At 34.6% G+C, this 27,835-nt stretch overlaps 3 protein-coding genes and 1 pseudogene across 4 annotated transcripts in view; 1 reads left to right on the plus strand and 3 right to left on the minus strand.

Moving 5' to 3' along the window:
• rdgC (retinal degeneration C) overlaps window positions 1-1,566 on the minus strand; it is a 51,005-nt gene extending 49,439 nt beyond the window's left edge. Inside the window, exon 1 of one of the 2 annotated variants that reach the window (XM_081988886.1) lies at window positions 1,227-1,566. The gene's annotated coding sequence lies outside the window, so the exon portion shown is untranslated. The remainder of the gene's footprint in view (window positions 1-1,226) is intronic. The other variant, XM_081988885.1, reaches the window with a different exon arrangement.
• A 2,661-nt stretch (window positions 1,567-4,227) lies between these two features.
• Naa15-16 (N-alpha-acetyltransferase 15/16) overlaps window positions 4,228-27,835 on the minus strand; it is a 45,412-nt gene continuing 21,804 nt past the window's right edge. The window contains exons 11-15 of the mRNA XM_081990200.1: window positions 8,477-8,670; window positions 8,316-8,424; window positions 8,122-8,264; window positions 5,103-5,306; window positions 4,228-5,042 (exon numbers count right to left, since the gene is read on the minus strand). Of these exons, the coding sequence (XP_081846326.1) occupies window positions 4,857-5,042; window positions 5,103-5,306; window positions 8,122-8,264; window positions 8,316-8,424; window positions 8,477-8,670 (836 nt within the window). The 3' untranslated portion in view covers window positions 4,228-4,856. The remainder of the gene's footprint in view (window positions 5,043-5,102; window positions 5,307-8,121; window positions 8,265-8,315; window positions 8,425-8,476; window positions 8,671-27,835) is intronic.
• Window positions 13,203-13,658, minus strand: LOC145736019 (cuticle protein 19 pseudogene; annotated as a pseudogene).
• Window positions 18,497-19,477, plus strand: LOC145736014 (larval cuticle protein A3A-like). Its single transcript, XM_081990226.1, has 3 exons — window positions 18,497-18,801; window positions 18,851-19,035; window positions 19,088-19,477. Exons 1-3 carry the CDS (start codon window positions 18,555-18,557, stop codon window positions 19,184-19,186), a joined length of 531 nt encoding a protein of 176 aa, XP_081846352.1. The 5' UTR covers window positions 18,497-18,554; the 3' UTR covers window positions 19,187-19,477.

Below are 27,835 nucleotides of genomic sequence, written 5' to 3' on the forward strand. Positions count from 1 at the left end.
CTAACTCAAACCGTTTTCGAGATATTTGGTAAAATGTCCAAAAAAAGGAAACCAAGTTTGACGCTCACTAGCGGCTAAACGGGGCAACTTAGCAGTACCCGCTCAACGTCACGTGATAGCTCCATTCATTAGCTACCTACAATCATCTGATGTGTCTATACGGAATGTTTTAAATAATCAAGTTATTCGCGATTTTTTGGAAAAATGCACCAAAATTTTGGTCCATATAAAGGTTTTTCTTGGTCTAACTATACTGATCGCTGCCATATTGGATTTAGATGTGTCAAGGCGGCCATTTTAAGTAATTTTTGCATGGAAAACACGAATCCGGTGTCCGTTTTGCCGTAACTGCCACCATTTTGTCACTGACATTAAAATTAGGGCATTTTTGGATTGTTGGTGGCACCAGTCAATTTTGGTTAAGTAAATAATAAAATTTGTGATAAAGCTTTAAAATAACATTTAAAAAAAAGAAAGAAAAGAAAGTCTGTACAGGCCAACTAAATTGTCAAGTGATGTTTATAAAACTTCTGATTAATTCAAAGCAAACTAAAGACAAATTCGTTATTATTGAATTATTTCGACATTTAAATTCAAAGCTGCCCTAATTTTCAACAGAGAATTGTACACTGTGTGCAATGGCTTATACCGAGGCTTATACATCTGATTTAAAACCAATTTATTAATTTACTTCTCATTTGTACGCTTTTTTGTTCATATAAGTTGGATAAAGTTTTGAAGAGCAATGAAAACTATACAATTTAAATTGAATAGTCTGTATTGAAGTTTAGACACAAAAGTGAAAAAGTAAATAGACTGGGAATTGTACCGTGTAAACGGAAATTCTAAATTTAAAATGTTGATCAGCTGATTTTGTCGGATTTTATTTTTATCGAGTCTTATTTCGACATATTTCTCGTTTTGTCGGTAATATATCTTTATTTATAAAGTTTTGGATTTTGGGACGTGTGGACACCCACTCTTTCCGGTTCCCCAACCAGCACTAAATAAATAGAAAAAGCTTTTGGGGATAGTAAACGTTTGTTATAAAGGGTTCTTCAATTTTATGCTGGAACAGCCATTTGGCGCCCACGCATTTTCTCCCCCCAATGGATTAATAAACACTTTCCACACAGGTGGATTAACCTGACACCAGAAAATATATCAGACCAAAACACACAATTATAACATAAGTAGTGCATCTAAAAATACGCGCATTTTAATACCTCTCTGTGTGTGTGTTTACTGTGGAATCACGAAATTCATTTGACGAATTAGTCCAAACACAACTAATTAACAATTAGTTCGAAAATAACACTAACAGAGGAAAACTTAAACTTCGAGCACGTTATCGCGTTTTCCTCTATATACGAAGGAAACTGTTCGAAACGCGTCGTTTACGGACGTCGCATTTGAACTGAGAAGGCGTCCCGACGCCTGGAACTTTGAAAGTTACGGTGCGCCAACTGACGAACGCGGCATTGAAATAACTAAACGATGGAAATGCGAAATATTCCTTTTTGGGTGTGAAAATTCCCTAAAAGATCAAAGCAAACACGTTGTTCTGAAGCGTAAGCGGTTCTACTCACTTACAAAAAGGCTTTTGTAGTTAAATTAAGATGATATTCAGAAAATTAATTAATTGAGTGTTAGAGCTCACAGTTTAATACAGAATGTCCTGTGGAAGAAACTTTTCGCTTTTGCTGTTTTTTTTACTTACCTAACGTTCTATAACAAATCACGTGCTTTAATCCCTTTAATCACAATAAAATCAAGCAAATGCATATTTCCACATTTTGCATTAACTCTAAAACAAATAAAAATCGCACAAAACCGACTTTAGCATAAACTCATTCGACTGTATAAATTTGTACAGAGGTTGCACGCTAACAGGTGATCTATATTCATACTTAATTTATGCTGGAAAACTTGATAAGAATAGTAAAACTTTATATCTTTGCTTTATTAAATAAAAGTTTATTTCCGTATTTACTGCCGGTAATTTCTGTTGAACCAGGAATTATTTAGCTATGAGGAAAATCAAACAATAATATGAGGGATGACGTTTTCTTCTTTATTTGTCATACAGTAAGTTGCGTCATCCTAGTTTTCCTCATATGTAGTGTAGTAAATTAAGAGCCAGTTTTTTAATATCCCGATAAACTAACTCTAATATTATGGTTCTCTGCCCATTTGGTGTGCCAGAACACAATTCCCAGTTCCAAGTTGTTCTCCCTTAAGCGTCTATAGGCTTTAATAAAGCTTTAACTTTTACTTCAGAATAATTTTCTTCCAAAGATAATTTCTAGGGATAAAAGTGTGAAATCAGACGCTACTATCTGTAATTCCGTCATTTGTACAGAATTTATCTTAAGAGTAAATTTATCGGGTGGTGAAAGTACCCCGGCTCTAAATAATGTAAAACCGTATCGTACTTTGTATTCTGTCGTTTGCCAAAGTGTAAGGAATAGTGAGAAATGTTTACAAAAATGTCAAAATAATGTTGGAAAGTCCCTAAAATGCCTTAAAAAATGCTGAAAGGGGTGTGAAAGTGTTTAAAAATGTTGGGAATCAGTTAAAAAAAAAAAACACTGAAGATTGTGTAAGAAAGTTACAAATTTGCCTAAAAATGTTAAAATACATTGAAGACTGTCTAACAATGTCAAAATTTGATTAAAAATGTGTGTGTGTGACCATTCGTGACTATTTTCAAGCGTCGAATAGAATCTTGAAAATCGCGTGACTCTCCTTAATGTTAAAATAGCATCCTTGCAGTAGTCACGTGACCATATTTAAACCCAAAAGCCAATTGTTCTGAAGGTCACAAGACTGTTTTCAATTATCAAATTTAGTTAGGAAGGTCACCTGAATAATTTCAAGCGTTCGTATAGAAAGTTTGCCTAAAGTCTAAAAAAGGAGCTATAAACTATAGAACTATAAAGTATAAAGTGTCAAGCTGTTAATATCTCCTGAATGATCAAAAGCATAATGTACTTTTACAGCTTCATGGAAGGGTTTTTGACAGTTGTGACGTAATAATAGGTTTGCCTCAGTAAGACCGTAGAGCTATATGAAAAGATCCAAGTTATAATAACATCTAATTGTTTAAAGGCATAATTTATTTACAGCATATAAATTAGGTGCGTAGGGAAAAGGAAGAAAATACAAAGTTACACGTATGTAGGGAAATTTGAAGTGATTACTAAAAAAGGTTTAAAAATCTAATAAAAAAATTTAAAAAAACGGTCTCGGCGGCACTTACCATACCATTTATGACCTTAAGCGCTTAAGCCTTAAGTTCCAACCTTAAAAATACATATAATAAAATAATTTTGAAATTTCCATACCTGTACAAGCATTGTACAAGAAGACAATGGTACAAGTATACAAATAAGACTTAATTTGTTTGCATTTTTTGTTAGTTTCTTGAGTTTAGTTAAATTCACAATTATGTGTCCTAATTTATTTCGTTTTTTTTTTCATTTTATTTGTTTAAGGTTTGTGTTGTTTGTTTTTATTAATATTGTCTCTGTTAATGAAAAAAAAATGTAAATTTTTATTTTTGCTTAGTAGTATAAAGATTTATTATTTTATATTTTTTAATTATACAAATGGTATTTTGAACCATTTGGATTTCCTTTAATTAAACTATTATGGTTTTGCCAAAATATAGTAAAAAATAAAACTTACAAAAACATCAATTATTTATGATTGTAAAATGTTAACCTGAGTTTTAAGATTATCTTAGGCCATCTTGTTTTATCAGAATGAGTTAAAATGAGACAGACATTATAAACACTGACGCCAAAATGCATCTAATACCCCACTGGGCCACTGTACAACAGCGTAGTAGAGGGAAATTTCTGGTTGACGGTTGGGGAAATTTGTTCTGAAAGGTTGGCATCACTGGTTCTAACTGAAAATTTGCTTCAGTCAGAACGTAGAGCTATAAAGTGCCAAGGAGCAATATCTCCTGAATGATCATCGCGTTTCTGCTCTCCTGATAATATGCTGGACACTGTAAAAAAATGAGTTTTCTATCAGGAGAGTAGAAATGCAAGAAAGTACATTTTACTACTCATGCTGCTTAACATTCACCAATTGTCAAGAAATCTTCTTACCTTATGTGTTCCGGAGAAATGGAATATTTGTAAGATTTCTGGGATTGTATTAGGGATGCAGAAAGACAAGAGGTCTTTCAATAAGAGAGAAATAAAAAAACAAATATACAAATCACTGATTTATTTTGACTACGAGTTTTCGAGCCGTCAGACCAGCGACGAAACGTCATCTCGTGAGATATTGTACAACCTTTTTACAACTAAAAAAAGTTCTTACACAAACGTAAAATAAACGTTTTTTTAAATAGGTCATTGTAATTTTACATAAATTTACTAAGGTTTCCAAATCAAGAAAGTCAGAATAATTGCTTAAATAAGGGTTATGTTGTAAAATTTGTTTTTAAATAACCGTCTGTAAAATTTTGTTAGTAGCACTATCAAACTGCTTCAATCAAAATAGCCCTTTGTTTTTTACGTACTTATTTTTAATATGTATAAGCCACTCTAGGGAAACCGAAAGTTTTATCAAAAACAGTTACACCCATCCGCAATTCAAATATAAAAAACGCTACAATAGTTATAATAGATTAACGTCCAAAAAGTCAACGACAGCTTATCCGTCTTGACTCACGCGGTTATATGAAAGTGTCTCTCCTGTGTGACATCAATTTGAAATCACTTTCAAAGACCCAAAACACAATCAGCATCACTTTTACACACTTTATAAATCCTTAAACCGCCACTGATAATCCGGCTACAACAACCCTAAGATTTACCCCCACCCTTAATCTTTAATCAGTTGCTGTCCTGATCAGTCACGTGATTAGTCTGAGGCTGCGCTGGTTGGACTTCTTGGGGGGGCTTGAAAGCGGGCGCGTGTACAAATTCACGCTGACCAAACGCGATAAAATCATCAATCAATGATTGACCGCATTCGCCCAGTGTCGATCCACGTAAATGGTTCAGGATGTCTGTACATATCTGTAATCACCAAATAGTTCATCAAAATACAAAAAACAAACAAAATTTAAGATTTTTTACCTCATAATCTACATCATTATATTTCTGCATATCAATATTTGTGACTAGATTAAGGGCGTCCTTCTGAGTCTTGTTGTCCAACTGGTACATCACAATGGCTCCCTCTACAGTCGCTTTTAAACTGTTCTTGTGACTGTCTAAGTATTCTCGGTTTAAGACTTTCGGATCTTTGGTACTGAACAATGATTTCATTTCCGTAGTTAACTGTAACAATTGTAATTCATTTAGCAACAGAAGATGAGAGAGAAGATTTAAATAACCAATTTACATTGACTTAATTAATGTAATTTGGAAGTTTGCCAACATTGTAAACACTCTTCAAACCAAATTAGTAAAATTTCTTAATTTGGAAACATTGCAAACACAAATCACAGCTTTCGACCCATGATTTCACACAAACCGAAAGAAAACGGCTCAAATTAGTAGAATTACAATCAGGGATGTCAAATTTCCGGAAAATTAAATTTATGGAAATTTTTCCAGAAAATTTTCGGTAATTTTCAGGAAATATTGGAAAATTAAAAAATAATTTGTTTTTTACATTTTTGTACTATTAACTGGAAGGTATTTAGGCAGTTGAGGTTAATTTTGAAAATAAAAAATGTTGAAATTTCTTGACAATTTTAGTTTTTAATTTCAGACCTCTAACCTGAAACGTTCCTGAGAAATTGAGCAAAAACTGCAAAAAACGAGAGTCAACTTTGACGCCCTCTAGCGGCTAAACGGGACAACATAGTCGTGCCCGCTCAACGTCACGTGATAGCTCCGTTCATTAGCTTTCTTTTGTTATACGGTGTGTTTATACAGGGTTTTCCAAATAAGCGATTTATGGACATGTTTCTGGAAAAGTGCAAAAAAATTTCGCTCAAATTGGTAATTTCTGCTTTCGAGGAGGGTGGTCAAAGTAGACTGCTAGAGCAAAAACAGTTGAATATCAATACAAACATTTTACATCAAGTAGGCCTAGAATTTGATGTAGATTCCAAAAATCGAATAAAAATTTATAAGTTTGGTTTGTTGCTCAAATTTGGGACACCCTGTATACTGATGGATTATCTAGGAATAAAGTAAATTAAACAAGTCACAGGGATGTTCATTGAATCACCCTGTAAACTACTCTATTGTATTGTCAATAACTCGGTTATTTTGACAGTTAGAGGGTGGTTCAATATACCAATTTGTAGCCCTTGAAATTCTCTTTTGACCACCCTGTATAGCGTTTTTACCTAAAACGTCGAATAAGTGAGTTATTTACTGTTAAAACTGAGTTGTTTGATTTTGACAGTTTTTACAGTGACAGCCCATAACTCTGTTATTTTGACAGTTACAGGGTGGCTCAATATACCAATTTGTAGCCCTTGAAATTGTCTTTTGATCACCCTGTATACCATATATAGTAGAAATGTCACGCCACCGAAAGATTAAAGCTTTTATACCGGGAATGTGTTGTCTAGAAGGGATAAATTTATAAATAATATTTTTTTAAAAATTCATATTATTTTGAAAAGTGTTGAGTTAGGTATACAACATTTTTCAGAAAGTTTTCGGTAATTTTCCGGAAAAAAATTGGAAAATCTGAAAATTCAAAAATAATTCGTTTTTTAATTAATTGTACAACAGTCCAATATCAATTTAAATAAAGTTTAATGTACTTTTAATCATTTACCCCCGTTTGCACCGTCGTTTTGTAAGCCGAGCTTAATTTAAGTGTGGGTCAGACTGTGACAGTACACGTGAAAAAAGTCACACTCTAAACCACACTTAACTTAGGCTATGCCTAAAGTACGACGGTGCAAATGGCGGTTAGATGTCTTAAATGATCTCATTAGAATGCATGATAAGTTTGATAATAACAATGACAAGGTTGACAGGTTGTTTTCCCTATCAAGGAAAATTTTCATTTAGGCGTGAAGTAACTTTCCGGTAAATTTCCAAAAAAGGAAATTTTCCGACTCGAAAATTACCCCTTTTACATCCCTGATTACAATTAATAGAAAAAACAACAAAGTTTTCTGCTCTTCTTTTATGAGTTGGTCTTCTCTTGAAAATCTGGGGCAGTTAACCAACTAAATTATTTTTCTGTATTGTTTTGTTATTAGATTCTCTGAAGATGATCGTCAAAAGGTTTTTTAGGTATTAAAGACCGAGCCTAAGTCAGTGTGGTCTTGTGTTGGGCCGTCTAGGTTAATGTTATTCTTGAAAATAGTGTAAACTATTCCCAACAAACCTTTTTGGTGCGGCAACACGGAAGATGCAATTAGGAAAAAAGAAATGAGTAATTTGTCTCAACAAACTTATAGAATTTGCTCTGCTCTTCTTTTGAAATTTCTGGGCAGTTAGCCAGCTCAATCATTTGAACACATTCTTCCGCTTTTCTTTTTTCAGTTCGTCTTTTGTTTTTGGCCAAAATTTCCCACAAAAACAGTGATCCAATATCTTTGAAACCGTTCTGAGAACACTTTAAAAAAACCCTTATTTAATGAATAAGTTTGATCATACAATTTGTGCTACATTCTGAACTTTACGATTTAAGTAGTTTGAAACCCAGTGACGTTGCAACTCCTGTTTTTACAATAAACACTCTCTCGACTTAACCGCAGGTTAATTCTCTGTTAAACATAACAGTTTTAGAAAGCAGAGTGCCTGTCAGCTTTCCAGTTTACCTTGTATTCAGTAAAAAATTTAGCTTTAAAACAATTTTTGTAGGACTGTTTTGAAGGACTAGTTCCTCTCTAGTTTCTGATTGGTACTTACCGTTCAGCTGAAGGGGAAGTAACATACAGGATTAAAGGGAATTTGTTAGAATATTTTCATTTTATTTAATAATTAGGATGATTTTGTTGAAGTCGTACAAAAAATAGTGTAAAAGATAAAAAAAGTGATCTCAGACAAATTAGACCAAACTTTGTCATTGATCAGTAAAGCTTACTTACTGTCCTTGATATTTTGTATTTAAATTGTACTTCCTTCCTCTTAAATTTAAACGTCGATGGTTTTTTGAATTGAAAAAATAACTTACCACTTCCGATACTGCCGGATCATAAGTCTGCTGATTCTCGTTGACCACTTGCAGGAACCTAATTCGACAGCGGTGCAATTTTGGATGTTCCGGATCCACTTGATGAGCGCGTTTTATAGATTGCAGCATCAACAGAATTTTCTCTGCAAAAAAGTCAGTGAAAATTTTGCAATATGCTACGGCAAGTTCCTTACGCTTTCTGTAATACACTTCAAACGCCATCAAATGAGTCTCTATTCGGTCTCTGGCGAAATATTGAAGAGGCTGCAGGAACTTAATGGCTTGTTCTAGTGGATCGTCAACCTGTTGAATCAACACAATAAATTTGGTTAACTACTGGACCAATATAACTTACCCTAGCTAGTTTATCCGGTATAAGCTCGTCTAATTGAGGAGCATCAGCTTCAACATCTCCTTGTTGTCTAGACTTGTGATGTTGGTCACGTTTAACTTGAGCCTCTCTAGCTTGAGCGCTTTCCTGCTCAGCCTTCCTCCTAGCTTTCCTCTGCTTGTTTCTGAGCTTTTTTAGTTCAGAAGGCGCCAAATTTTCTGCAACAAACACCGAACAACTAAAACGATTTGAATGAAAATGAGAGAGAAAGTGTTACATTGCAAACGGGTCAACAGTCGTTCGCCGCTAATTAAAACACATTTGCAATTACCAAAAGTAATATAATGCAAATAACTGATTTTTCTTAACCAAAAACGTGTCAAATGTTAATGCACAGACTGATGTTTCTTTCACATTAACGTGTATAAAAGGACAGGGGCAATCAATCTAAAAGTATCAATTGTTGTTAGACCAGCAAACAGTCGAGCAAAATGTTGTCCAAAACTCTGATTTTTGTTTGTCTAGTGATTGCCTGCGGTTACGCTTTGGAGCACAAAATCGAGGAGTACTACGCTTATCCCAAGTACGAGTTCAAGTACGGAGTAGAGGACAAACACACCAAAGACAAGAAGGACAGAGAGGAGAAACGGGACGGACATAAAGTGGAACAGAAATACGAATGGGCCGAGAAGGACAGGAAAGTTGAAGTGAAAAAATGGGACGGCGATGGTAAATTTGTTAAATTTGAAATCGAGCTGCCAAAACACTAGTTTGACAACGTTTTTTAGTGCAATTATGTTTGTTCAATAAATAAATATGTTATTAAATAGTTTGTTTTTGGTTTGAAGCAAAACACAGTCTTCAGTCAGATGCTATAAGAGTAATTGTAATAGAAATAGTTCAAAGCGACTATAATGTCTATCAACATATTTAAACTTTGTCCCTTTGAACTTGTTTTTGTTGCATTTAGTTAAAAATGTATGATTCACTATAAGGCTTTTATGCTACCCCGTACGTACCTTTCTTGGTCGAGATACTGAACACCCTGTATAAAATGAGAATTGAAGAGTTTCATAATAGTGAAATCAAACTTATTTGCTTTTGTATATCTCTGACTTCTTTTGTGATAAAGATTTACCCAAATAAATCTGCTAAACTTCTTCTAAACACAATGTGATTATCTAACCACATTTAGTTATTTTGAGTAAAGTTTGAATATTAGAAGATTTTTTTTTCAAAAGTAAGTTTAGTAATTAATTTAGGTCAGAAATAATCTATAAAATAGAAATATGTCTTTTAGACTATTTTCAAGCTTGAATATAACAAAAAAAACATTTTTGGTGGTTTTAAGGTTTTGGAACAGTTTTACCTGAAAACTGGACATTGAATATGTCTGTACTTGCCAAGTTTAATAAATGAACCAGAATCTTTGGATACCGTACAGGGGCCTAATTCTTGAAAGCAGGGAACGAAATTCTCAAGAGAAGTGTTGATATGATAAAATGTGACAGAAGAAGCTAATAATGGCGAGTTCCGGTCACATTCTACAGGTTTTTCTCTTGATATTTCCCTTTAACTGGACATGTTGCCCAACTGTCTAATGGTGGATTGCACCGACGTAATTAAGGGCACCCTAAGGTTCACCTAGGCTAAGTTGTGATTTGACTGTGACAGATTATGTGCAAAATGTCATAGTCAAATTAAAACCTAATCTAGGGTGCCCTTAAATATGTCGATGTAATCGGTTCTAAAACAGTTTATCAAGTGATAAAATTTAAGTAAACATGTTGCAAACTCTCAAAACTGTTTAAACATGTCTAAGTAATTTCTTAAGGGATTCAATTTGACTGAGCATGTTGTCAACTATCTAAAACCGTTTAAAAATGTCAAAACGGCTTGCAAAACGATTAAATTTAACTGAACATGTTGCCAGTTGTCTAAACAGCTCATACCACGACTGGTCCAATATGATAATTAGTTCAATTCAAATCACAGCTCTGTTGACAGTTTCTGAGTAGTCAAAAAGGCAGCTTTTCATTGCAACAAAACGCGTTGGAATGTATTAAACAAATGATTATTGACTATTGAAAAATGTATCATTTCTGGCAAATGTCCCTTTTTAAACTATACTGAAGCAGCATCAAACGAGTTTATTTTAAAACTGTTCAATACACAATCAAGCGGTGATTGAAGGCTGGTTTTTGCCGATTAAAATTCCACTAAAACAGATTAAGAGCATTCACAGTATCCAACGATTATTAGCTTGTTAATCCTGCAAGTTATTTTATATACAACAAAAACTTTCGGCCAAACTAACCAAGTTTCAGGGAAATAACAAACAAAAAGCTGTCAGTAAACGATTTTTAGTGTTTGTATTGTTGTAGTTTGAAAAGTAACCATAAAAACAAAAAACTAAGCTAATTAGCTATATTTAATTACCCTCCTAATACTGGGCTAACGAATGCACAAATTAGAGAGTAAGACACTATTAGTGCGCTTTTACCAGCAAATAACCTAACCTAAAATGTTAATCAGGCATTTTTAGACCCAAAAAATTCCCTTCAGGATATAATTAATTCACTATTATAATACAAACTAAAATTGTATAAAAGCCTAGCGCCGTTAAGGCTTAATCACACTCAACTTGCAGCCAGCTCGTGACAAACATGTTCTCCAAAACTCTCCTCGTATTCGCCTTGGTGGTGGTGTGCTGCGCCCTGGCGGCGGAGTACAAAACTTTCGACTACTACGCCTACCCCAAGTACGAGTTCAAGTATGGAGTCGAAGATCCCCACACCAAGGACAAGAAGGAGAGGGCGGAGAAAAGGGACGGACACACGGTCGAGCAGGAGTACAAGTGGGAGGAGAAAGACAGGGAAGTTTTGGTGAAAAAGTTGGACGAGAACGCGGCTCAAGTGAAGTTTGAGATCAAGCATTAAGTGAAGTTGTCTGAAGCTGTAAATAATCTGAAGAGGATTTGTGGTTTTCACTGCTGGACTTTAATGGGGATGAAACTTAGCCTAATTGTCTTTAATACCTGTGTCCTATTTTTTTGTTTAATAAATATTTGTTGAAATTGTGTTTTTTTATTACTACCAACTGAAGTAAACTTTGATTCAATTTAGACTTCTTTGGAGGAAAATATCAGGGTCTTTCTCTGAATTTTCAAAACTAGTAAGTTTTTATGAAAAATTACTGCAAATACCACTCTTCACTAAACAGCACTAATAAACAGCAGTTAATTAACGTTTAGGGTAAATCAAATTTGATTTGGTATGTCAAATTTCAAAATTCTGCTCCTTACGGTTCTCCTAAACAGACAACTTATCAATGGTCCACCCTGTATTGACCAGTTTTACATTTGTTAAGTTGAAATAGCAGGCTAACTAAATCAAGTATTATACAAAGTGTTAGTGCACAAGATTAAAAAAATCCCTCAAAAAAATTGAGTGGTAACAGTCAAGAAAAACATTTGGAGAGACCTCTGGCGGCCAAACAAAGCAACCTATCAACACATCTATTGGCATATAAAAGTCTGTACAAAGTATTGCGAATAAACGAATTATTTACAGTGAGTTAGAGAGAGAGAATAAAGATGAAGATGATAAGACAATAAAGACAGTTTTGACTGAATTTGACAGCGACTAGTTAAACCTTCAATAACTCGGTTATTTTGACAGTTAGTTAGTAAAAAGAGAATTTTTGAAATAAGTGACCTAATACAAACTTATCCTAATTTTAAATAGAGAATCAGACAATGTTATAAGAATAAGGAGTGTTCTTTTTCTTTCTGTCCTTTTTATAATTGATTTTTTGTCTACCCTGTATCATATATTTTGACGGTTTTCTTCACCCACTCTTAAAACAAACATTGTTTAACACGACAAAACACAAAAACCAAGAAAAAACATTTCCTGATATGTGTAAATTGAAATTATTGCTTTGGAGACAAAATATTAAATTTCACATAAAATGGTAAATATCTCAGAAACGGATACAGATAGGTATATGACCTTAAGACACGAAATATGTCGGGAATTTGACGTAGAATCCAAAAATGCTAAAATATACAGGGTGTCCCATTTAAAATAAGCAGCAGTAGATATCTACTTCCGGTTAAATCGTTGCACGCATATTTACGTTAATTAAAAAAGGTTTTTTAAACACTCCAGTTGTGGTAATTCAAAAAATTAGTGGGTATTGTTAGGAATTACTAGGCAATACAAGGAATTAGTGGAAATTAATAGCATATTAGGAATGAGTGTACAAAATTTTACTCAAATCCCACGGTATCAACTAACAAGGATGGAAAAATCTGATCAACAATCTGAAAAGAAAATAATTTTCCTTCGAGCTTGATTTGAAAAAAAAAATTTAATGGATTACCTAATATCTTAAGCATTTTCAGTAATAAAATATTTCTGAGCAGCACATTAGTAAGCTGATTAGGTTAGGTTAGGTTAGGAAAGGAATATTATGTACTATTGATGTCTATTGTATTGCTAAGATCAGTTTTAAAGTTTTCTTAGGTCCTTGCCAAATTATCTTGTTATCTTAAACCACCAACCTAACCAGAGGTTTTTCAATAATATCCAATGGCCTCTTGACAGATTTAAATATATACAGAAGAGTCTACAACCATCGATATAGCCTTATTAAAACCTTAACATAAAAGAGAGAATAATGCACTCTCAAACTACACTTTAACAAGTAGAACTAATTTAGATCCCTTTAAGGAACAGAACAAAAATCACACAAACAATTCTTTTATTGGAGAAGAAAAAGGAAACATGAAATAACAGTAGCATGGAGAAATGGCGATATAAAAACAAAACAAAAGAATAAATATAGACCCTATAAAGTACTTGATGGCACACCTAGTCAAAGTTAAGCTTTAATGATGAATGGCAATCTGCACTGGGACATCGTGGGCGTCCACTTTGGCCACCTTCACGATCCGGTCCTTTTCGCCCCAAACATACTCTTGCTTCACCACGTCACCATCCCTGAGTTCCACCCGTTCCTTCTGGTCGCCGGTATGAGGATCACCAACTCCGTACTTGAACTCGTACTTGGGGTAGGCGTAGTAGTCCACCAGCTCGATGGCGTGGGCAAAAGCCACCACCACGACGAGAAGAACTAGAGCTTTGGACATCATCTTCGTAGGTTTGCTGGTCGTGAGTCGACTGTGATTTGGTCGATCCAGGACCAGGCATTTATACGTTATTACGCCCGTTCACTAAAGGGGGCCTCAGACAATAAGGTCGAAAAACGCGATTTTACATTATGTCGGGCTAATAAACGAGTTTTGGGGGAAAAATTGTACGCGTATTTAGGCTCGCTTGATAAACGAGTTGACAACGATAACATATTGCTTAATGGTAGTGGCGCGTGTCTACTTGATGCTGTTAAGTTTACTATACTTCAGTTATCAGGGCTAAACTACTCAATAAATTCAAACCAAATAGGAAGATTCAACTAATAAGCTATCTTCACTTTTAAATAACAGTTAAATAGCAGTGACATTGTGCTAATTAGTTTTGTCACAGCCGAAACAGTAAGATAAATTATTAATGAAGCCACGCTCTAGTGACCATAACGCATTGATCTAATTTCGTTTAACGAATTAATATGCAATTGTGTGGGCTAAATTTGTGCGTATTCGACAAGTGCAGACATTAAATTAATTATCGTATTCAAAACTAGTAATAATTTATTTCCAGAAAATATAGCAAAAAGTCATACAATTAATTTATATAATATTTCATCCTTAAAGACTGTTTGATTTGTATTTAAACTATGCGAAAACACAACTTTAAAACTGAACTGCATCATATTATACAGGGTGTTACCAAAAATGTAAAATAGTAATACATGACCAATCAATGAAAGTTATTATGATTTTCCTTTTACAATCCTTTAATCTGATTTTTTGGATCAGAAGCAATGTTAGTTATACTTTGTACAGTATAGTAAAAATCCATATTTCGTAAATCAATGTCAAAACAAGATTATTCACTACTGTATAAGTTGTATGGTTTCAACTATTATGCATACGAAAATGAAATGTTTTTCCTTTAGTACTACTAAATATCTGAAGAAGGAGGATAACAGCATACATAATCTAAACAGACAAATAATCCACACTCAATCAATAAAGAAAAGCACAATGGAAAGATTAAGGCCAAGGAAACAATGAAAGTAAGAAGAATCTAGCAGAAAAGGGGAGATGCCAGAAAAACACATGGCAACTTTTCTGTAGAGTACTACTTCTTATGTATAAGACTGATATTGCCAAGTTGAGAATTTAGCCTGTCACTGTCTTTACATGCTAGTTATAAATATAATAGCACAAAGGCTTATAAAGAAATTCACTGTTTAAGACTTTAAAAGTGGAAAAAAACTCCAAAATTACTGTTCGGGTAGAAAAATTGAACTTACAATGTTTTTCCTTCGAAGAAATCGTTTTTACTACCTTGTAGATAAGGCTAACATTCTAATTTAGTAGATTGTTAGTTAACACGAGTGCGTTCACCACGATATTAAGAAAGACAACTAGTTAAAGACAATAAATAATCGAATAACAACACAAATTTGCATATTAAAATTTACATTGACTTAACTCACTAATCTAATAATGAAATATATCAATTGATTTACCTAATTTCCTCCATCTTTTACGGAATCACTTCTGATATGTAAAAATGCGAAGAAAAGCAAGTGTCGAGTAATAAATTTTGTATTTTTTGACTCACGGTTGCCAGATTAGTTTTTTCTCAAAAATCAAGGGATTTTTTTTGGGAATATTTATTCCAAAAAAAAAATTAGATTGAGAAAGTTCTGTATTTCAATTTGGCTTTCTCAAGGGATTTTTTTTTTGGGAATATTTTTCCCAAAAAAAAATGAGATTGAGGAAGTTCTGTATTTCAATTTGGCGTGCACAACAGTGTTCTATGCCAGATTTTTCAGTTATTAGTATTTTTTACATAAAAACTCTGTCTTGAGAAACGAAAACAGTCGTTTTGAGCTAAATTATGACGTTTGAATGAACCTCTTAGCTGCCACACGGACCAAGTTAGAAACTGTCAAAGTATGACATTTTCAATAAAACTTGTTAAGTTGCACTGTTCTATTTAACGGTCAATATCTCAGTTGTTTGTAATTTTTGAAAAAAAATTGCATTCAGTTAATCGAAAGCCAAAACCACCTGCTATATTTTGACGTTTGAATGAACCTCCTACCTGTCACAGGAACCAAGTTATGAGCTGTCAAACTCTAACACCTCCACTATTTCTAGTACAGTTACACTGTTAATTGTATTTCATGTCAAATATTTCGGTTATTTATCATTTTTGAAAGAAAATTATATTCAGATAAACGAAAGCCAAAACCACCTGCTACAGTTTGACGTTTGAATGAACCTCCTACCTGTCACAGGAACCAAGTTATGAGCTGTCAAACTCTAACACCTCCACTATTTTTAGTACAGTTACACTGTTGTATTTCATGTCAAATATCTCGGTTATTTATCATTTTTGAAAAAAAAAATGGTATTTATACGACGTTTGAACGAACTTTCTGTCATAGTAACCAAGTTAGGAGCTGTCAAATTGTGACACCTTTACTATTTCTAGTACAGTTACACGTTGTATTTCATGTCAAATATCTTGGTTATTTGTCATTTTTGAAAGAAAATTATAAGCAAGTAAAATAAAACAAAAATTACGAACTACATTTTGACACAAAAAACAGAAGAAAAGTGGAAAATTTGTTATTTCGACTGGGGAAATCGAGTTCACAAATGTAGCAACCCTTAAGACTAGACAAACATTAAAGGGACAGACAGAAACAGTTAGTGCCAGTCTGCTAATATAAGCATTTGTATTTAATTAAGAGTCATTCTAAATTCTAGGCAATTATTTAATTATTAAACGACCTAAAAGGCTCACAATTTAAACCTGACATTTGACAAATTTCCTTAATATGTCCACGTAACGAACGTAACCAATGATTCAATTTAAAACCCTCTTACTACCGATACCTAGAACAATTTTTACACTCTAACTAATGCAGTTACCAGCAAAAATCTAACACCAGATACTGACAAGTAACAGATTAACTCAAGCATACACGTATACGGGCATAGCTTTAAAATTCCAAAGATTAATTGAAGGCATTTTTAAAGAAAACCGTGTTACAGTTTCGATTAAAAGGTAACGATTAAAATCTGCAATTTGGCATTACAATATAAAAATTATGCATGTTTGTCGTAATTTCTGTTTTGTAATTTTTAGTAATTTCAATCAAGAGTCAATTGAAAATATGTGGTAAAAAGGGCAAGTAATTTGCAGGCAATTAATATATTCCTTGATTTAATTAATGTAAATACTACCTTATTATGACTGTACAGGGTGTTAAGTTGAATTGTTTTTGAGTAAAAAAAAAATCCTTTAAAAATAATTAAGTCATCAGATTGTCTAAACACCAAAAAAGTAAATACAACTTTGGTAGCAAAAGGTCATTAAACGTCACGCCATCGTCAGCTACTGTTACACACTTAATTCCGATAATTTAATTGAAAGCTTACGCAAAACTCTAGGGAGCAAATTAATGGTGTGAAACATCATTTAACATTCGGTTGAACACGTGTAGTAAAGGGGGAAAAAGCAGGAAATTCGCAAACCTCAAACGCCAAGCCAAGCAACCGGGCCGGTCTGGGCGAAACTAGACGAAAATTCCCTCGTAGAATAATAAATGAACTGAGATCCTAAACGGCTTTCAAGATTTTGATTTATAGATTTATGTAAAGGCTGCAATACGACATGCAGACACGCTAAATAGAGGTGGGCAGCGTGAAAATGAACAGCGACCCGAAAATGTGCCACTTTCGTTCAGATAAGCCTAATAAGGAACTTGTTGACAGATATGAGGAATGACTTTTGAGTAAATTAATACAAATTTTATGTGACATACCCTTAGTAGTGGTTTGTTCACTTTTGAGCTGTATAATTAATTGATATAAAGTATGCAAAGCAATACCAACTTAATAATAATAGAAAACGATCTAAACAGCACAATGACGCAATGTATATGATCAACAAACTATTTAGCGCAGTAAAAATCCTAACTAGTCCAAAGCCGTCTATTAGCAAAAAACCAGGCAATTAACAGAACAAATAAGTTTTGTAGACTAAGGCCGAAAAATGTGCATATTAATTACAATACAATGCTATTATGACTTATTGGAGTATAGAGCAATAATAGAAGGGAAATGCTCTAATAATCCCTGAGGCAGCTCTACGATATTCTAATAAACTGAACAATACGAAGTAGATTATCACAACTTTTGCTCCCACACTAATGTTTACGTTAACTAAATTTAGGCGTAGCGCACTGCATATTATGTAAATTAGCAACATAGTTGGATATTTGGTCCCAATTCTGTAGGCAAATCTGATGCAATTTCCTCACATCTATAGGTGCAAATTTGATAATAGAGACCTGTTGCACGAACATCTCAAGTGTACGACAAAATGAGTTTTATGACAATTTTAGGAAAACAAGCTTAACAATAATTTGGAGAGAGTAAGTAAGACCGGCACAATGGTACCAATCAGAACACACACATCATAACAAAAGTCAATTTGTTAAAATATCATAAAATTGCATTTTGATCACCAACAATGGCACCTGATGGCAAATGTCGAACATGTAATAAATTAAGTCAAAGTACCAATAGGCTGAGAAAAAATCAATAAATTGGCAGAACATCTTAATTATCCCCTTTTTAAGGAACATATGCAATTGTCCACCGAATTCAATTATTACATCATCTAGTAAATTTAACGTTACCACGCAAACAAGCGGCGTTATACCTCTACGACCAGATTTTCGTAAGAAAAAATCAAAACCGGCCACCCTGACAATGAAGCATATTGCATACAAACGCGGGCCGAATCAATCCAAAAGCGAGTTTCCTTGCATTTTTCTCGCTGTCCGCCTTGTCGCAGCCGTTTCCACCACTATAAAAGCGAACGCCAATGTCCGATATCATATCAGTGTTCTTCCGAATTCGAACATTTAAACATTCCTCAAACCAAACATGTTTAAAATCTACTTATTAGTGGTTGCCATTGTGGCCCAAACGGTGCAAGGTGGCGGCATCAGCTATGTGTCCGGAGGATTGGGATTGGGTGAAATAGGACTGGGCAGCATCGGACTTGGTGGTGGCCTGTTGGGCGGCGGATTGGGCTCTGGTCTAGGATTAGGACTGTCCAAGATTCAACCCTTAGCAGTTGCTCCCATTTCTCCTATTGCATCATCCATTTCGTTGGCACCAACCTCACTTGGTAAGTAACTAAACCACAACAAGCAACCATTAATAATCATCAAATACAGGACTAACCAAATCAGTGGACTACTACACCGTACCCAAATATGAGTACAAATACGCTGTAGGTGACCCAAAAACTGGAGACCAAAAAGAACAATCTGAAGAACGTTTAGGTGACGTAGTCAAGGGTGAATATTCTTTGGCAGAGCCTGATGGTACGATTCGTGTGGTTAAATACACAGCTGATAAGGTAACTATCCGAATATTCCCACTGAAGCAGTTAACTAAAACATCAACTCCAGATCAATGGATTCAACGCTCAAGTATCCAGAATTGGAAAAGCTCTCCACCCAACAAAAGCCTACGTCAGTGGTGGTTTAGGTCTGGGTCTGGGACTTTAAGCTGGTCAAACCCAACTTAATCTCTGACGGAAGATAAGACTGTACCCCGCAAGTGTTCGAGATGGTGTTTGCGTGCCATTGGTTATTAAGGGAAACATAGTTAATTTACCCCAACCGCACTAGGATCTGGATTATAGGAATATCCTAATTGTTACTACACTTAGTTTCATAGCAAGTTGTATTATATAGGGAGTTGCTCATCTTATTTATTAGACGAAAACTGGCATTGTTACAGGTGGATAAGTTTTCTCATTAATCATCAGACGAAATAATAAATAATTCGTTTCTTGACCCGCATTGTTTCAATTCTAAACAAATTGTTTGCCTAATTTAACTAACACCAGGAATTAATCCAATTTACCTAAACACACCAGAGAGAAACAACGCGGAAACAGTTTAAAATAATAATAATTACTTGAGCGCTGTTGTTGGTTATGAAATTGCCAAAATGGAAAAGAATATGAAATATGGACTGGCGCTTTCAATTTTTTTCGTTACTGTAACGATCCTATCTGCTAAATGGAATTCTGTTATTATACCGGCTACGTTGCATGTTTACTAACGTATCACTGATGGAATACGTATATGCCAGATAAATAATAATAATATACAAAATGTAATTGATGTTTTATGAAATCCAATTTGAGATATGAAAAATTGAAAAGAAGTTCTCATAGTGCCTATTTCTGTAGAGAGAGTGTGAGCTGAAGCAGCATGTATGAAACAATAAAAAAATTAATAATAAAATTGTTTATTGGGATATATATTATTAGATATTATTCCAACTGTATTAGACACTTCAAGAAAACAATTAGTTTGATGTTTACGTAGGACTGTCATTTGCATTCTGCAACTACAATCATCTACTGGACAGGAAGAAAGCTTTGTTGAAAGCTTTGTTTGAAAGCAACTAATTTTTAATCAAAAAACCACAAAAAAAAAACAGTTAAAATGAACAAACAATTGGTAATTCTAACCTAATTTTGTCCTACCAAGAAGTCCCTAATAAATACAACTTACTTCTTAAGTATTTGACCTACTTCTTAAGTAATTTCTACAGTTCAAAGTAAGAGCCTCACTTTCTGATGATTTATCTAACTGAATGATACTTTAGATAAGCAATTTTAAGAACTAAAACATTTAAAAAAAAAAAACACAAATTTTAGTAAAATCGAAATTTGTCCTAAAGTAATATGGGATTAAGAACGACAATACTATAAAGCAGTTGAAAGAGTTTCTAGAGAATTCTACAAGGAAATTTCCTTGGAGAAAAGTAGTTTTAAGCATAAATCCAACTCAAAAATAATGATAATAAATAAACATGAGCTAATTAAAGGATGGATAGACAAAATAATATTACGACTTTGAACAGCCAAAGAACTGAAAAAAATAGTAATTTAGTGAATATTAACAATTAAATTACAGTTTTTAGATAATCCTACATAAATTCAAATTGTTTTCTTATTTACTCACAATCATAGAGCCAAATCAGTGCATATTGGTGAACGTGCAATTATCGTTGCAGGTAGAACGAAATTATCCGCAAGAAAACAACAGGCGACCATTGATTGAATAATTGGTTTAACAAAAATATGTGAAACGTGAATTTGAAAGTAAAAATTAGGTTAAACAAAACGTTCATTATTTACAAATCAATGATGCTAAGTATTAATAACTTGCGTTATGCAGACGATACTGTCCTTCTTGCTGGAAATATGCGTGACCTACAAGAACTGCTAAACAGGGTCGTCAATGCCAGTCGACCAACAAAAAAGACCAAATACATGATTATAACAAAGAACAACGCTCCGCAAGAACACCTCTATGTAGATGGAGAACAATTAGAGAGGGTTTCAAGATATAACTATCACCTGCACCGCTGATTATTGCTCCGAAATCAAGATCCTTATGGGACTTACTTACGTGCAGCTTGGATCAAAATGAAGAAGATGTGTAGCCGCGACCTAAGCCTAGATTTTCGTATACGCATGCTGAAATGTTATGTATTCCCGATACCAGAATGTACAAAGAAAAATTGAAGCGTTTGAAATGTGAACCTACAGAAGAAGACACGACCAAAGTAAAAGAAGTTACCTGAATTAATAAAGTGTTGGAGGAAGTAAAGGAGAAAAAGATCACCATCTGGGTCACATTATGCGGGGTTCAAAATATGAGATACTCCACATAATGGAATAATCCAGGGGAAGATTGTGGGCAAACAGTCAATAATTAGAAGAAGAATATTTTGGCTGCGGAATCTGCGAGAATGGTTCAAATATGTCTTCTGCAAATCTAATGATGTTAGCAAACCTCCGATAATGGAGAAGCTACATGAAAAATAACAAGATGCTAAGTAACGTTCACTATTAAGTTAACAAAGAGGGAAATGAGTGGACATTGTTAATAACATTTAACTTGACAAATACGATTCTCTGGTCTGTTGCGTGTCAAAATTGCAAAAAAAAACAAAATTGAAATAAAGAAAGTTCGAATGTGGTATACAAGGTTATGAATACGTCCAGCAGAATATAATTCACGTTTTCCATGAACAATCTTTTTTAAAAAAATGTTTGTTGGTCATCATCATGGTTTAATTCTATAAAAATGTATTCCTTTTAATCTTAGTTTTTGAGGATAGTGTGTGTCCTCCATGTAATTATATAGTAGTGCTAATTAACTGGGATATTATTAAGAGAAGTCTTGAATGACTCTGAAAAATTTCAAATTTGTATTCATTAGATTCTTATGCAAACTAAACACATTAATAAAGTTCCTGTCATGCTTTCATAGTATTATTTTTAAACACAAATGTCACGTGATATTACTAAACTGGATTAACTAAGGAGGCATTGCATCGTCATACTTTAAACTCAGTTTAAGTTAAGGGTGGTTGAATATGCTGGATGATGGATATGTCTGAGTCCCACTTAACTTGGTTTAAACTCTTGGTCTTTGCCATAAGGTTACTTCAATATGAAATCAGGTGAATTAAACTTAAGTCGAAAGTTATTCTCTCTCTACCTTTATCACTAGCATTAACTGTCTGTCCCATTAACAGACAATGGATCATTTTGCACCTGTGTATGAAAAATCACCCTACTACAAATTGACAAATGACATTAACGTGAAATTTAATCGAGATTGTCCATACCTAGAAACAAATTGAATGGACCTCACTTCTATTCCATAACAGGTAAAATCGGGTCAAACCAGTTCGATACAAAAAATTCTTGACGATTTCCGTCATTCAAACTTCAGACCTGAACAGGAAAGTAATGGACTGACCGAAACGTAATCGAGGGACGCAATCTTAGGGCGTGGCCCGATATTGCACCAGTTGTAACAATTGTGCACCCACAATTATTGCGAGCACTTTTACTCCAATTACATACATTATCCACGGTTGGCAGGTTCCCGCGGTCGAATTGAGAAGTTCGACAAGACGACAACAACAAAAGGAATTAGATGGTTTTTATGAATTTACAACCATAAGTCGTTATGGACAGTCAGTTGGAGGCTGTAAAGTGCAGTGCACTTTCAATACTACTATCCCCGTGCTTTTTAAGGAAACCTTGAATAAACAAAGAGTTATAAAAAACCAGCCACGCCCTGCTTCTTAGATCTTTCTCATACCTTAGGCTATGAGATTCGATTATTGCAAACGTCGAAGAACTAATTCCTGTTTTGATAGACGGATGCACTGTATTTCCGGCGTTAGACAATCACTTACTTTACGGTGTGAACCATTACTCTTGGATTAAAAAAAAGACTAAATTTAAAAGGAAATTTGGAATCTCATTAGCATTAAACACAGGTTACAGCAACTAGGCGAAAAAAATGCTTTTTCCTTGCATTGAAAATGCCTACTCCAATAATTACAGCTGCTTACATAACTTTCGAGGCGGAGCCCAATAACATTCCACGCAAGTAAGACGTTTTAAAAATCAGTTTTCAATATACTACCTAGTTAAAGAGAGAAGTAGTAACATTTTAACCGAGCAGGTTCTAGTAAAGATAGAAAAGGAAGAGTAATTACTATTCCATATCAAAATACTAATAACACAATAAACAGACGCTTTCAAGTTGGATTTGCCTTATTAGCAAATAAAAATGCCGGGCACGAGCCCAGAAAAGAAAACAATAGCGTTGGTAAGAATTCGTGATTAGAGCAAGGTCGAGAGATCTTATTTTTTAAGTGGACCTACGATGTTATGATATGCTCCACCGCCTTAATAAACTATTACCAGGTTGTGTAACATACCCTGTCGATTAATTTGACGGAAGACCTTCGAACTGTTTGATTGACTTTTGATAAAATCTAGGTAAATAAGAGTAATGCCATTGAACTTGGTAAAGCGTTAACGAACCTCAGTTTCCCATATTAATAAAACATATGAATCCCCGGTTGAAAGTAGTCTACTTAAGCCTTGTTGAGATGAAGAAAGTCCTCTAGTTCAATGAGCATTAATTTACGTATGTGAGATAATATCACCATTATTTCCCAGATTTCTTTTTGTTGTTGAGATTTCCTTCATTTACATGCTCTCGCAGAAATACACAATAAGAAGTGAACATCCAAATATGCTAACAAAAAACTGCAATTAATACAGCTTTCTCTATCACGAAGTGACAGCTTTGAAAAGTGAAGGCCAGTTTCATATAGTGACCGCCCTATAACGATCACGACAAATACCATCTTCTTCCCACAACACCTATTAGTTATGATATTATACACCGATCCAAGGATAGTTGTCGCATTCACCGACCTTTTCGATAAGGGCGCATCTTCGTCACGAACAGCAACGACAATTACGACCGAGCCTTGCAGAATTCCAGATGAAGCGGCTTGAACTTGAAAACCTTCAAAGGTTACGACAGGTCGTCTACCGTGTTAAATGAAGACGGCGCTCATGAAGATCGTGCTGTGCTGAGGTCATCACTTTCAATTTTTCTTCTCTCTTCGTTAGATAGTGTCAGAGTCGGATTACGTTGATTCTAATCGGAACAACCTGACATGGTACTACCAATAGTTAATTAGATTAACAACTGAAGTCAATTTCTAATTAACTATCACTCAGACTAGGTCTCAAACAAGTGAAAAGTGTTGGCTGTTTGTTAACAAATTACAATGTTGTAAGTCAGACTGAAGTATTTCTCAAAAATGTCTCATTAATCACGGTAATGAGTAACCAAAAGGCAAATATCTCAACAGTTGCACTGTTTTGATATTAATTGAAGACAGTCATAAAATTCACTGAAAAACTGATAATTCGCACCTGAAATAAAAATGCAGAAATTGCAAATGCTTAACTAGGACACAGACTCGAAAAGTCAATGATGCAACAGGCGACATGAAGAAAGGGTTACCCACAACACAAAACCTTGGGCCACATTTCATTCATACCCATCATCCATACTAAAAATGGACGACTGGAAGAACTGCAGGCGGATGTTGAAAGTTAATTTTTTCCCTTTGGTGCTGAATGCAACATGGGCACGTTCGCATGGGTATTTAAGATACTTGGGCGCACAATGCAACCAATTCAACAACGTCGATAAAAAGCAACCTACAAAGACAATTGAAATCCCCACATCGAAATTCTCTATGCTACAATTGCACGGAAAATTACACTTTTAAATGACTTTCTTAGTTTTAACCAGCCGCAATCTTAATGATTATTATGCGCAATGTTATTGGTCAATGAGAGATTATTACTAGAACATTCAAATAGAAGTAGTTGAAAATAATCATATTTATAAATTAATGCAAGAATAATATTTCACTGAAGTTAAACGGGATGGTAACTGCTGAAGAGAGAAAATATATCAACCAGGGATAGCTTTTGCCGATCCAACTGGAAGTCATCAAAATTACAGAGAATTTTTAGTTCATACGTTTGACTGCTAGAGGGTTTCAAAGTTGACCATCATGAAGTGCCAAATAACTTCCACTAATAAACTGAGGTATTCAAACGAGAAGATTCCTTGTGGTGTGGTTTGAGAAAGTCGCTACTTCGTGTTTTTCTGGAGAAATTCAACTCAACACCAAGACAGCTTCTCCAACTGCAAATAGAATAATTCAATTTAAACTGTCAAGAGTTTTTCTAGGAGACTACCTTCAACATGAAACTGGAGATTTGAAGGTGGTTCAAGCTGGCTTCGTGGAGATCCAAGTAGAAATGTTTTTGGATTGCAGCTTTGTTGCTGAAATGGACTGTACCATCAGCTTTTCAAGTCTCTCAGACTGAGGAGACTTGGTGAATCAACTGCCTTTAAGATTAGAGGCTAAACTACGCAGCCCAGGCAAGATCGACTTAAAATAATTAAAATAGTCCATTCTCAGATAGATTCTCAGTCAAAATCTCATGCAAAAAATGTCTCTCTTCTAGGATAAAACAATGTGGTTGCACAGGATATACTCTAACTATACTGGCTCGACGTAATTCCTTTCTATTTCGATAGATATAAAATGGGCAGCGCAATAGTAAAGTGTCAAAGAACCACGCCCCTTAAAAGGTCAAACTTGATGTGTTGGTTCAACCTGACAAAATTTAAGGAAACAATAGACCCGCCAAAATCAAGTGACATTTTTTCCGTAATTTAATTATAGTCAAATTTGAATACAATCGTCAAAGTTGGACGCACCAATACATATTTAAGTGTTAAACGGTAATGTTTACATAAAGACGTGGGTTTAAATATTGTTAATCATTTCCATTGTCATTCTCCGTATTGCAAACCGCACATCCTAACATTGCATAACGATGAAAAATTAGCCGTATTTGTCATTAGTGTGATATACACGGTGGGACTGAAATATAGTAATAGCATCTGGTGGGTCTGAAGACGCTATTATTAAATATCTGGGCAGTACTAAGAAACGTAGAAAAACCCGACAATCAACCAATGAATCGAAAACAATCATAAATTCCTGCTATATTGTTAAAAACAATTACGCCGTGATTGCATTATCGTGTGCCATGATATAATATGCGTTATTCTACTTTAGCAACAACCTCCAGGCCCGCTAATATAGTTCAGTTATTTTTTCATTACATAAACTTGAAAAAGCGTTTGAAAGTACACGGTGCAAGTTACGGTCGAAGAACGTAGAAATGCTTGAAGCTGACCGAAGAACTCGTTTTTTTTTGCGCTAATTGCCACGAAATTCCCAATCGAATTCAATCTTGACCGCAGGCCTGCTTCCTACAGTGTTTGTTCAAGCCTAAACGACCAATAATTGCCTATATTAGGAGGTAACAAATGACGACAGCAGTGTTTGTATATATGGCATCTGTCGAGTGGCAGAATGCATTTATATAGAAATTTGTAGTTTCACCAAGCACGTCAGCTGATTTAACAATGACATTCAACACCTCAACCACAGAGAAAATGTATTTACATTGTAGGAATGCGGAATACCAGAAGACTCCTTCGTTGAGCTGAATCAATCAGCAGAAGTAGTTCAAGGTAAAAAGCCCGGAGAACTTAATGGCATAACCTTGATTTAGTGCGTACAAGAAAAAAAACACCACAACATATAAATATCACCTTCTTTGTCTCAGTTTTATGCTCGTTTTATTCATACGTGGGCGTACACCTTGACTGCCAGAAAATTATGCATTAAAATGCATATACCAGCAGCTTTCTTGCACACACCATATCATCAACCACCCCAACTTATAAATAAGATCGTCCAGCCGGAACGTGGTATTACCGTTATTATTTGGACTTCTAGTTTCGCAGTTCCTGATGCTTTCTTTCTGAATTTTCGGTTTGGTAAGTGGTTTAGGTAATGAATTTAATTGCTATTTTGTATCGCAACTGTAACAATTAAACGAGAAGTGTTTCGATTTTATTAGTGTTACGTCGTTAAGTACATAATAAAGCAGTAGTAAACTTGTTGGTAGTTTGTGATTGGTCAAGATTATAGATACATAGTGCAATCAAGAATGTGTCATCCGCATACAGACCAGTAAGAAATTATCACCGATCGACCAACTTTTTGAATCATGATTTTCTGTGAAAGCTTTCAGAGGCTTCTGGCAAATTCTAAACTACTCTTTTAGAGACTTTTGGCATATTTGGAAGTTTTGAGGGTTTTTTAAAGGAAGTTCTAGAGGCTTCCGGCAAATCCATGATGGTTACCAAAGGCCTCTTGCCATCCCAAACATCGAGAGAGAGGCTTTTGGCAGTTTCAAAAGGTTTCTCGAAAGCTTACAAAGCTTTTAGAGGCCTCTGCCAGTTTTAAATTACTTTTTAGGGGCACCTGACAAATCCAAGATGGTTGCCAGAGGCTTCTGGCCGTCTCAAACGTCTCTAGAAGCTTTTGGTAGTTTCAAAAGGTTTCTTGAAAGCTTATAAAACTTTCAGACACTTCTGGTAGTTCTAAATTACTATTTTAGAGACTTCTGGTATATTTGAAAGTTTTGAAGGTTATTTAAGAGAAGTTCCAGAGGCATCTGACAAATCAAAGATGGTTATCAGAGGCCTCTGGCCGTCCCAAACGTCTCCAGAGGCTTCTAGCAGTTTTAAAAGGTTTCTCGAAGGCATACGAAGCTTTTAAAGGCCTCTGCCAGTTCTAAATGACTCTTTTAGAGGAATCTGACAAATGCAAGATGGTTGCCAGAGGCATCTGGCCGTCCCAAA

This window comes from Ips typographus, linkage group LG11 (genome assembly GCF_016097725.1).
Source record: "Ips typographus isolate SLU linkage group LG11, UJ_Ityp_2.0, whole genome shotgun sequence".
NCBI lineage: Eukaryota > Metazoa > Arthropoda > Insecta > Coleoptera > Curculionidae > Ips > Ips typographus.